Source organism: Mustela lutreola, chromosome 12 (genome assembly GCF_030435805.1).
Source record: "Mustela lutreola isolate mMusLut2 chromosome 12, mMusLut2.pri, whole genome shotgun sequence".
NCBI classification, from domain to species: domain Eukaryota; kingdom Metazoa; phylum Chordata; class Mammalia; order Carnivora; family Mustelidae; genus Mustela; species Mustela lutreola.
In genome coordinates, this window is record NC_081301.1 from 37,698,360 (window position 1) to 37,710,372 (window position 12,013).

General features: G+C 40.8%; 1 protein-coding gene across 11 annotated transcripts in view; it reads right to left on the bottom strand.

Annotated features, from left to right (window-relative positions):
* NFX1 (nuclear transcription factor, X-box binding 1) overlaps positions 1-12,013 on the bottom strand; it is an 81,405-nt gene that overhangs the window by 2,119 nt on the left and 67,273 nt on the right. For 4 of the 11 annotated variants that reach the window (XM_059141543.1, XM_059141540.1, XM_059141539.1 and 1 more), the window contains exons 18-22: positions 10,519-10,620; positions 9,541-9,582; positions 2,689-2,787; positions 1,853-1,919; positions 484-629 (exon numbers count right to left, since the gene is read on the bottom strand). In XM_059141543.1, coding sequence (XP_058997526.1) covers positions 484-629; positions 1,853-1,919; positions 2,689-2,787; positions 9,541-9,582; positions 10,519-10,620 — 456 coding nt within the window. Of the gene's footprint in view, positions 1-483; positions 630-1,815; positions 1,920-2,688; positions 2,788-9,540; positions 9,583-10,518; positions 10,621-12,013 lie in introns of those variants that run through there. The other 7 variants (XM_059141547.1, XM_059141546.1, XM_059141545.1 and 4 more) reach the window with 5 other exon arrangements.

The window sequence follows — 12,013 nt, forward strand, 5'->3', positions numbered from 1 at the left end:
CTGTGTTGCTCATAAATTGGGCAGACAAGAGGCTTGAATGTCTTTAGGCATGTTTGTCCTGTGGACTGAAATATGGGCTTTGCTCTCTGTTTCAGAGCTTTATTTTTTTGTTTTTTTATTTTTTAGAGATTTTATTTATTTGACAGACAGCAAGCATAAGCAGGCAGAGTAGTAGGCAGAGGGAGAGGGAGAAGCAGGCTCCCCGCTGAGCAAGGAGCCCAAAGGCGGGTTTCAATCCTAGGACCCTGGGATAATGACCTGAGCCGAAGGCAGTTGCTTAATCGACTGAGCCACCCAGGTGCTCCCTGGCTCAGACCTTTAGATCAGACCTTTTGATCATATCAGAAAGGCTAGCCCAGAAGCAGATTTTCTATCTATTCTTCTAGGAGAGGAAGTAAGGCAAGCAAATGTTCATAGACCTTGCTTCCGAGGTCCAGTTTGCTGCAATGAGCAGTTCTTCCTGTGATAGAAAGATCAACCCACCTGACTGCAGTGACCACGACATTGCGCTTTGGTTCACTGTCATAGCTCACACTCTCCAGGCCATACACTTGGGCCAGGTCATGGATGATCCGGCGATGGTCTCTGTTCATGGGAGGGAAGCAGTGGCTCTTCTTACTATTCTTTCCCTGTATTGAGGGAAAAGATGACGGATTGATAAAATCATCCTGAAATCAGAATATACTTACAAAGGTCCTTCCCACCACACCAAAACAGCTGGGCTGACAAAGAGGTGGCTGAGTTTTAGAGCACAGGGTATTCTGCTGGCTGCTAAGCAAGCCAAGGAGTTTGGGAGGATGAGGTCTGATGCACTTCCTTTATCTATTCTGTGAGTCACAACAGCAGCAGCTGGCCGGGATTAGGGATCAGGGGAAGTGAAAAGAACCTAAGAGGACAGTATAATGGTTCCTCCTAATGGGCTGGTAACTGGGGAGTAAGTGATATACAGAAGAAATGACTAAATAAATAGAAGACATAAAATAAGACAGTCTCATTTCTTACAAAAATACGTTCTACGCTAAAAATTTTTAATGTGCACATACATGGAAAGCAGGGAAATACATTAGTGTATGTTTGCTAGTTAGGAGAGGAACAAGGATTCCATTTTCTCCTTCATGTCAGGATCCCGGGAAATGGGAACAGAAGGAAGAGAGAGAGGAATGGCAGGGGCTAAGGGAGATGGCGGGAAGGAACTCCACCTTCATTAGATATGGAGCTAATACAGGCATCTCATCCTGTAGATGATAGTCTCCACAGAATAAAGAGAGAGCCATCCTGGGGTTGGCTGCTTCTGACTAAATTTGAGACTTTTCTCCTTAAAGCTACCTCCAGGACAAGGGTTTCACTATCTTGAGGGAGTCTATCTCACTACTCTTCAGCTCTAGTCATTCAACTTTTGATCTTTACCCAAGGGCTTTTAGCCTGCTTTGGAGGTAATAAAGAACAAGTGTGCCCTCTCATAAAATAGCCCCTCAGAGATCACGTCTTCCTAAGTCTCCACAGTCATTCAGCTGTCACTACTAAATGCCCCCTGTTGTCCAGAGCTGCTTCACCCAATCTTAGCCACTGAGCTAAGATTTTTTTATTTATGCTAAATTTGATCAAGAATATCTTTGCTGTTTATAAAAAATAAAAAAATTATAAAAAAAAAAAAAAAAAAAAAGAATATCTTTGCTGAACCAGGACAAGGCTTCCATGGATGTTATAATGGCTGGGCTTTTGGGGAAGATAGGGATCATCAAGAAGCTGTGACTTTTTCCTATAACTACTCTACACTGATGGTGTTTCTGGGACTCGATTTTTTATCAAGCTGGCCTTAGAGATATGTCCAGTTGGATGTTTTGACTTCAACCTTATTCACGGCCTCCACAAGGGCTTCCATTTCTTTTTCGATGTCACTGACAAACTTTAAATCCTTCCTGAAATGAGAAATCATCACAGTTAATTTCATCTGTTTCTGCTCTTTGAGAATCCCTTCCACCCACATTCTCTGCCCATTATCTGCAGACAATGAACAATGTGGGCAGAAAAATGGCAAAGGGTAAGAACTATCAGCTAACAGAAGGTTGACTGTGACTAACAAAGGAAGAGAAAAAGAGAAAACAAGTATGGGAGAGGAGAAGACAGAAGGAGAAAGAGCTGTCTGAAGGACCAGGAAACAGGAAGAAAATAAGAGCTGTTATTGCCCAAGTGAGGGCCCACGTTGGCAGCCCATCACTCAGTTCAGGCTAGTCCAACCAGGCCCTAGGCAGGCCCAAACTTCTACTACATGGTCCATACACCCACAGCCCCCACAACCCATGCATAATTCTTCAAGGCGACAATTGTGAGAAATCAAGAAAGGATTTTTATTAAACATCATAATCTCTTATATGTATAAACTTCAAATGGCTCAATCACAGAGGAGTATTTATTAGTTCCTATATCTTAAAAGAGCAAATACTCTTGCAAACCACACTTAAGAAAGCTGGTAACAGGGGAGCTTAGGTGGCTCAGTTGTTAAGCGTTTGCCTTTGCCTCAGGTCATGATCCCAGGGTCTTAGGATTGAGCCCCTCATCAGCAGGAAGCCTCTTTCTCCTTCTCCACTCCCCTCACTGTCTCTCTCCGTCAAATACATAAATAAGATCTTAAAAAAGCAAGCAAGCAAGCAAGAAAGCAAGCAAGCAAGCTGGTAACAAGTTACATACCTGGCATCCTCTTTTAAACTGTCACTGAATTTTGACCCTGAAGAACGTACATTGAAAGGATCAGAATCCTCAGTAATATGAAACGCCTCTGCTAACCGCCTGAAAATAAGAGAGAAGTAAGTAATAAAAGGAAAAGGGCATGAAAACTTTTTACAGTAACACAGGACAGCCCACCATGTCTTAAGTTCTTAAGGTACTAACGATGCCATTTCAGCAAACACAATTACTAAGGAAGGAATAGCAACAACTTGGGAGAAGATATGATTTTGTCTTCCTAGAAGAAAATAAGACAAATCTAGGTGGGTCTGAGTGAACCAAATGGGCTGATACTGGCAACTTGGGTTATCTGGTGAAGAGAAGGGGGGCAGGAAATGAGAGCACTGGGAGTGCAGTGGGGCATGGCAGTCTCTGAGGTTTTACCTAAATATCACATACATACATACATAAGGTAGACATGTACACATTAAAACTAGAATCATCTTACAGAAAATGTGGAAAATAAAGAGAAGAATTCCACTAACAACCTAAGCAAAAAATTTCAGTACACTTCCTTTCAGATTTTTTTCCCTTTAAGTCATCGCAATTAGTGTTTATAAAACTTGGCATCTGGGGCACTTGGCGGGCCCAGTCAGTGGAGCATGTGACTTGGGATATCTGGGTTATAAATTCAAGTCCCACAGTGGGTGAAGAGATTACTTAAAATAAAATCTGAGGGTGCCTGGATGGCTCAGTCAGATGGGCATCTGCCTTCAGCTCAGGTTTTGGTCCTGGGATCGAGTCCCGTGTCAGGCTCCCTGCTTGGTGGGGAGCCTGCTTCTCCCTCTGCCTCTGCCCCTGCTTGTGCTCTCCCTTTATCACTCTCAAATAAATAAATAAATCTTAAAAAAGAAATAAAATCTTAAAGGAACAAAACTAAAAAAATCCCAATTTGGCACCTTTTTTTCACCTATCATTATATGATTGGCATTTCTCATATTACATTTGTTTTTCACATTTACTGTTTTAATAGATGCATAATCTTCTAATTATGTATTTACCAGAATTTACTTAAACATTCCCTAGTTTCTGAATATTTTAAGTGACATGATATCACTAGGCAAAAAACTTTTAGGGTTATTTCTCTGGAAAATATTTCCAGGTGTGGGATTACTAGATAAGATGGTCAGACTATGAGTAACACAGTCTGAGAGCTTTCCACAGCTGCCCACTTGTGTTCTGACTGCCAGTGAACGAATCTCATGGCATCTCAGCAATACCCAGTTATGTCTTTCTTTTGTAAAGAGAGATAAAATTCAGGTTAGCACTTAGTACAATTTTTGTTTACACTGAAATAGGGGTCTCTTGCACATTTAATGCCCATACATATGAATCTGATTTAAGCTTAATTCTAAAAATTTCAAGAGAAATTTTCGAGAGTTTTGATGTTGTGATTAGTCAGCCAAGAATTAAAATTTAAACACCAATAAAACGTATCAGTGGGCTGAATTTGGCCTGCCAGTTTTTCATTTCTGCAACAGAATATATGCTTGCAACTTGAGATGGTATTTTTTTAAGATTTTATTTATTGATTTGACAGAGAGAGAGCACAAGTAGGGAGCAGCAGGCAGAGGGGAGAGGGAGAAGCAAGCAGCTAATGAGGGGCTCAATCCCAGGACCCTGAGATCATGAACTGAGGTGAAGGCAGACGCTTCACTGACTGAGCCACCCAGGTGTCCCTAAGATTTAAAATTTTTTTTTTAAAGATTTCATTTATTTATTTGACAGAGAGATCACAAGTACGCAGAGCAGCAGGCAGAGAGAGAGGAGGGAGCAGGCTCCCTGTTGAGCAGAGAGCCCGATGTGGGGCTTGATTCCAGGACCCTGAGACCATGACCTGAGCCAAAGGCAGAGCCTTAACCCACTGAATCACCCAGGCGCCCCAAGATTTTTAAATTTTTTTTAAGATTTTATTTATTTATTTGACCAATCACAAGTAGGCAGAGAGGCAAGCAGAGAAAGAGGAGGAAGCAGGCTCCCTGCCGAGCAGACAGCCCAATGCAGGGCTCGATCCCAGGACCCTGAGACCATGTCCTGAACCGAAGGCAGAGGCTTTAACCCACTGAGCCACCCAGGCGCCCCAGATTTTATTTATTTATTTGACAGAGAGAGACACAGAGAGAGAAGGAACAGAAGCAGAGGGAGCGGAAGAGGGAGAAGCAGGCTTCCTCCTGAGCAGGAAGCCTGGTGTGGGCCTCGATCCCAGGACCCTGGGATCATGACCTGAGCTGAAGGCATGAGCCTTAACAACTGAGCCACCCAGGTGCCCAAGATTTTTAATTTTTAAAAAATAATCTCTACACCCAACATGGGGCTCAAATTCATAACACTGAGATCAAGAGTTGCATGCTCTACTGATGGAGCCAGTCGGGCACCCCATGTATTTTTTTAAATTGGCATTTCTTTTTCTCCTAGGTCAGTGGGTATTAAGAAAGAATCTCTATATAGTGAGGACCATTATAGGTCATCATTCTAAAACGGAGGAGAAATTCAAAAACAGAGAGCCAGTTATTTTTCTTAAAAAGATTTTATTTATTTGAGAGAGAGAGAGAGAGAGAGGCAGAAAGAAAGCACAAGTTGGGGAGAGCGAGAGGCAGGCTCCCTGGATCCCAGTATGGGGCTTGATCCCAGGACCCTGGGATCATGACCTAAGCCTAAGGCAGACGCTTAACTGACTGAGCCACCCAGGCACCCTGAAAGAGACAGCTCTAATCAATAACTAATTACTGAGGATAACTAATAACTAATTTAATCCTCACAACAACTGTGGAAGGTACATATTGTCACTGTCTCCACAGATTTTTAAGAAAATTAAAGCTTCAAAAGAGAACATGACTTGCCGAAGGTTACATAGCTAAGTGATTTGTGAAGGCAGGATTCAAATTCAGGCAATCCGACTCTAGTCTACTATATAAACTGTCTCAAACTACACAAAGGTGCATTTCTACACTTTAGAGGCCTTCTGTGTATTCACTACAGCATTTCTGAATACTCATGACTCAGTTCATATTTTGTTACTGAGAACACTTTGACTGATGGTTCCTAAAGGTCAAGAGTTTGAACAGCAGTTATTACAGAGTTCACCATAAGGGTCAAACCAAGGGAAATTTGGGCAGCACTATTATTTATTATATACTTCCTATGCATTTAGCCACTTAAAGAGGTACTGTTAACAATAGTGGAAAGTCAAATTTCAAGATAAAACAGGACTGTACTTTGTCTGCACTTGTCTGTTTTTGTTTAATATGAGAAATTTTCAAAGTGACAAAGTTTTATTTTATAATGATAAAACCATCGTAAATTCAAAATATTTTAAGTCAAAAATGCATTTAATACATCTAACCTACCAAACATCATGGCTTGGCCTAGTCTACCTTAAATGTCCTCAGAACATCTGCCTTAGGTTACAGTTGGGCAAAATCATCTTACACAAAGCTCATTTATTTTTTAAGATTTTATTTATTTATTTGAGAGAGAGAGTGTGTGTGCTCATGGAAATGCGAGAGTGGGGACAGAGGGAGAGGGAGACAGTCTCAAGTCAACACCCCACTCACTGTAGAGCCTGACATAGGGCTCAGCCTCACGACCCTGAGATCATGACTTGAGATGAAACCAAGAGTCAGACGCTCAAATGACTGAGCTACCCAGGCACTCCACAAAGCCTATTTTATAATTAAGTGCTGAACATCTCATGTAATTTACTGAACACTGTATGGATAGTGAAAAACACGATGGCTATATGGGTACAGAATGGCTGTAAGTGTATGGATTGTTTGCCCTTGTGATTGCATGGATGACTGGGAGCTGTAGTTTGCTGTCACTGCCCAGTATCATAAGAGAGCACTATACTGCATATTGCTAGCCTGAGAAAAGATCAAAATTCAAAATTTGAGGCATGGTTTCTACTAAACGTATATTGTTTTTGCACCACTGTGAATCTGAAAAATCGTTAAGTCACTATAAGTTGGGGACTGTCTGTATACCAGTTCACCTAAATTCTCCAACTGTTAACATTTAGAGGGCTATACCTTTTAATCAATCTGTTAGAACCAGGAAGTCTGCTGGTCACTGAATAAATGCCCCTTAATCTAATAAAGAACATCCTCAAATGACTAACAGAAAACATCATATTTAGTGGTGAAACATTCAAAGCTGTCTGCTATCAGTAATGTTGATTATCACTACCTCCTACTCAACACTGTACTGGAGGCTCTAGCCAGTGCAAAAAGGCAAGAAAAAGAAAAAAGTTAAGAACTGTAAAGAAATAAAACTACTATTGTTGGATGAGGGCATGAAACAGTAAGTGAATTGAGCAAGGTTGTGAATACAGGTCTATAAACACCAATTCAATTTCTATACAGCAGCAACAGGCAATTAGAAAATTAGTTTTTATTTATTTATTTATTTGACAGAGAGAGAGAGAGAGAGAGAGAGAGATATCACAAGTAGGCAGAGAGGCAGGCAGAGAGAGAGGGGGGAAGCAGGCTCCCTGCTGAGCAGAGAGCCCCATGCGGGGCTCGATCCCAGGACACTGAGATCATGACCTGAGCCGAAGGCAGAGGCTTAACCCACTGAGCCACCCAGGCACCCCAGAAAATTAGTTTTTTTAAAGAAAATTAAATTTTAGAAGTGATACAGGAAGGGAGAGGAAAGGAGGTAGCTGAGCTAAAAAAGAAGTGATACAAGAAAAATTACCATTTAAAAAAGTGTCAATATCAAATAGCAAGGAACAAATCTACTGCAAGTTGTACAAAATCTGTATACAGAAAACTATAGAGTATTATTGAGAGAAATCAAAGAAGGCAGGAATAACTGGAAGGATATACTTTGCTTACGGATTAAGAGACTTAACACTATAAAAACGTCAAATCTTCCCCAACTGATCTATAAATGAAATACCAATTCAATAAAAATCTTAGTAGTTTTTTTGGGCAGATACTGATAAGCTAACTCTAAAGTTTAAAAGGAAATACAAATGCTCATGAATAGCCAAGTTAATCTAAAAGAAGAACCATGCTTGAAGAGACATACTATCAGATATTAAGACCTTTATTGTTATAAAGGTACAACAATTAAGAGAGTGTGATACTAGTGTGATGGAGGATAAGGAGTTCAGCAATAGTACGAATACGTAAAAAAAAAGTATGAATATGTGATTTAAGACAAATGGCACTGAGGCACCTGGATGGCTCAGTGGGTTAAAGCCTCTGCCTTCGGCTCAGGTCATGATCCCAGGGTCCTGAGATTGAGCCCCGCATTGGGCTCTCTGTTCAGTAGGGAGCCTGCTTCCCCCCCTCTTTCTGTTTGCCTCTCTGCTTACTTGTGATCTCTATCTGTCAAATAAATAAACTATTAAAAAAAAAAAAAGACAAATGGCATTGGAAAGACTGGGAAAAGGACATTTCGATGACAGTATTGGTCACATGAACATGCATATGGAAGAAAACTAAATTGTGAACTCTCCTTAAACCATGTTCAAAAAAATCAGTCAACTGTAGCTCTAAACATAAAAAACATCAGTCTCTAAGGAAAAGACTAATAAACTGGACTCATTAAAATTAGAAACTTCTGCTTATCAAAAGATACCATTAAGAGAGTGAAAATTGAAAGCATGAAGTACAGGAAAATATACTATATAAAACCAGTAAAGGATTCACATCCAAAAAATATAAAGAACTCCTACTAATCAATATAAAAAAGAGAACACAATTACAAAATAAGCAAAAGAGCTGAATAGGTACTTCACAAAAAGGGATATCCAAATTGCAATAAACATAAAAAAGTATTCAACCTCATTAGTCATCAGGGAAATAGAAACTAAAAGCTCAATGATATCTGGGTATACATTCACAAGAATAGATTAAAATTAAAAAGACTAACAATTCTAACAGCTAATAAAAGTGTAGAGCAATGGGAACTATTACCCTGGTGGTAGAAGTATAATGTGACACAATCATTTTGGATACTGTTGCGTAGAGCTGACTAAAGTTGAACGTATGAATACCCTGTTAAATCAGTAATTCTGCTCCTAAGTTTAAAACTAACAGAAATGAGTATGTATATACAGCAAAGGGAACATACTGATATTCTTAAAAGAGCATTATTTGTAACAGCCCAATAGTGATAACCACACACGTACCTATTAATGGCAGAATGATAAATTATATTATCTTAATACAATAAAATATCATGGAGGAATGCAAATGAACAAAGTACTGCTACATGCAACAAGAGGAATATCACAAATGTCATAAAAGCCAGACAAAAATGCAAACTGTAAGATTTCTTCATTTATATAAAGTTCAAAATAGACAAAACTAATCCAAAGTGTTAGAAGTCAGGATAGACATTTTAACTTGGTGAAGTATAGGAAAGTATTCTGGTAATTTTCTATTTCTTGACCTGGGTGCTGATTACACCACTGTATTTACTTTGTGATGACTCACTGATCTGTACATTTCCAATCTTTCTATATGTATGTTATACTTTAACATAAAAGGTCATTAAAAAAATTTTAAGCTTCTTATCTCCATTGGAATCAGGAAGTCTCCAGTCAGTGAGTAAGTATGCTGTGGCATGTGATGTTTATACTATGCCCCAAACCAACAAGCCCATGTTTCAGAAATATGCTGAAATCACCTAAGTGGTTTATCCTTAGATACTTATATTTCAGTTCCTGATGATTGAATTTCTCTTGATCTCCAACAGCAGCAAAAGACTCAGAGCAGGTGCTGAGTGAATGCTTGAATGGTTGCTCCTTCCTATTAATTTCACAGAGCTCAAGAACAAGTAGATAAAAAGCAGGAAATGACTTACTTTTTCCTTTCCAAGGCTAAACACTCCTCATCACACTCCAGCCTTGAGAAACAAATGAAACAGATAAAGTCAGGGCACAGATTTTTCACAACTCCTACCCAGCAGTAAGTTCTTTGTCAACCTGGGAACAGAGTAGACTCTGGCCAAAAACATGGTTACATGAGGTACCTCTCAAGAACAGGTTGGGGGGCCTCTGGGTTATGGGACTCGAATCTAGTAGGAGTCCTCAGAAGGGCCTCAAAGGGTCTCCAAAACACTCCTAATGACCCCCTGACAGCCCCAGCTCTTCCCCCCTCCCGCCTTTTTATAGATTTTATGTATGTATTTGACAGAGAGAGAGTACAAGTAGGCAGAGAGGCAGGCAGAGAGAGAGGGGGAAGCAGGCTCTCCGCTCAGGAGAAAGCCCGATGTGGGACTCAATTCCAGGACTCTGAGATCATGACCTGAGCCGAAGGCAGAGGTTCAACGCGCTGAGCCACCCAGGCATCCCTACCTCCCTCTCTTGACACAGCTGGTTCTCTTGGGTTTGGCTGGACACATCCAGGTCTCTGCTCCCCCTGGCTATTGTTTGAAGAGAGGCCTAGAAAAGTCTCTTCTAGTCATAACTATATCCTGAGTAAGATTTGTGGCAATGGACTGAGTGTGGTCTTTTAACATCAAATGTCTGTTGAAACACCTGTCTGTGCAAGGCTTTGCTGTGGGAGATAGACAAATGAATGGTTCCTACCCTCTGGAAATTAATTCTTTTTTTTTTTTAAGATTTTATTTATTTATTTGACAGACATCACAAGTAGGCAGAGAGGCAGGCAGAAAGAGAGGGGGAAGCAGGCTCCCCACTGAGCAGAGAACACAATGTGGGGCTCGATCCCAGGACCCTGAGATCCATGACCCAAGCCGAAGGCAGATGCTTAACCTACTGAGCCACTCAGGTGCCCCTGGAAATTAATTCTAACACAACACATACATTTTAAAAATTACCTGGCTTGGTGAATTTCCTTCTTAGTAATTAACTTGCTGATTTCCACTGAATCGCCAAGCTGCATGTCTGTTATTTTAGAGGCCATGGAAATAGCAGCTATTCTGAAGTATAAAAAAGAAAGGAAGAAAAGGCATTGCAGTTTCACAGGAGTGTCCTAATACTAGGTATATAGAAGACTTCAAATCGAATCTATGCTGGACAATTTGTGGGCCTCAGAAACCTACATACTATGAACTACCCACACGCTTCTGTCCTATCTCCTTAAATTCTAAGTAGCTCCATTAGAAGCAATGAGACAGTCTATTCAATCCCCCTTGCATATCCAGGCCAATGCCTGGCATTCAGTCAGTATTCAAACGCACTAATGTCAGAGCCACTCTGATGTATTCTTCTTAGTCCAAAAATCCTATCTCCATGACACATCTCTGCATGTAATCAGAGACACATACAACCACCCTCCCTAACACCTTCATCTCCTTACTGAGATCCCTTTCTGGCCACCCAGTCCCAGGATTTAAGGAGGCTACAAAGACAATTCAGAGAATAGTCAGAAACCCCCACTACAGAAGAGGAGCACAGGACTTTTCCTGGCTGTGCCACCACAAGTGGCGGGATGTTAAAGCAATTCATGAAACTTCAGGACATCTTCCCTTCTGACCCCATGGCGTAATAAGACCAGAAGGGTGAGAGACAAAGAAAGAGGAGGAAAAAGAAAAAAGATATTTTACAAATGAAAGTTAGGGAAGGAAAGGGACACAAAGCAGTACTTTTTTCTTTGAACCAGAAAAACTAGATTCAGGAAATTTTACTTCATTAATTAATTATTTTTAGAAAACTTTATTTTAAACAACGTTTCAGGGGGCACCTAAGTGGCTCAGTCAGTTAAGCATCTGATTCTTGATTTCGGCTCAGGCTGTGATCTCAGGGTCATGGGACTGAGTCCTGTGTCAGGCTCTGCACTCAGTGGTGAGTCTGCTTAAGAGTCCCTCTCCCTGGGGTGCCTGGGTGGCTCAGAGGGTTAAGCCTCTGCCTTCAGCTCAGGTCATGATCTCCGAGTCCTGGGATTAAGCCCGACATCAGGCTCTCTGCTCGGCAGGAAGCCTGCTTCGCCCTCTCTGCCTGCCTGCTTGTGATCTCTCACTCTCTCTCTGTCAAATAAATAAATAAAATCTTTAAAAAAAAAAAAAAAAAAAAAAAAGATTATCTCCCACTACCCCCAGCTTGTGCACAAATTTTCTTTTCCATTTAAAAATATTTATTTATTTATTTATTTGAGAGAGAGCGCGCTAAGGAACACGTAAGTGGGAGGGAGAAGGAGAGAGAATCTGAAGCAGACTCCACGCTGAGTGCAGAGCCTGACTCAGGGCTCTATCCCATGACCACTAAATCACGATCTCAGCTGAAACCAGGAGTTGGACACTTAATCGACTGAGCTAACCAGGCGCCCCTGCACAAGCTCTTTCTAAAAAAAAGAAAGAACTTTCCAAACTTGAC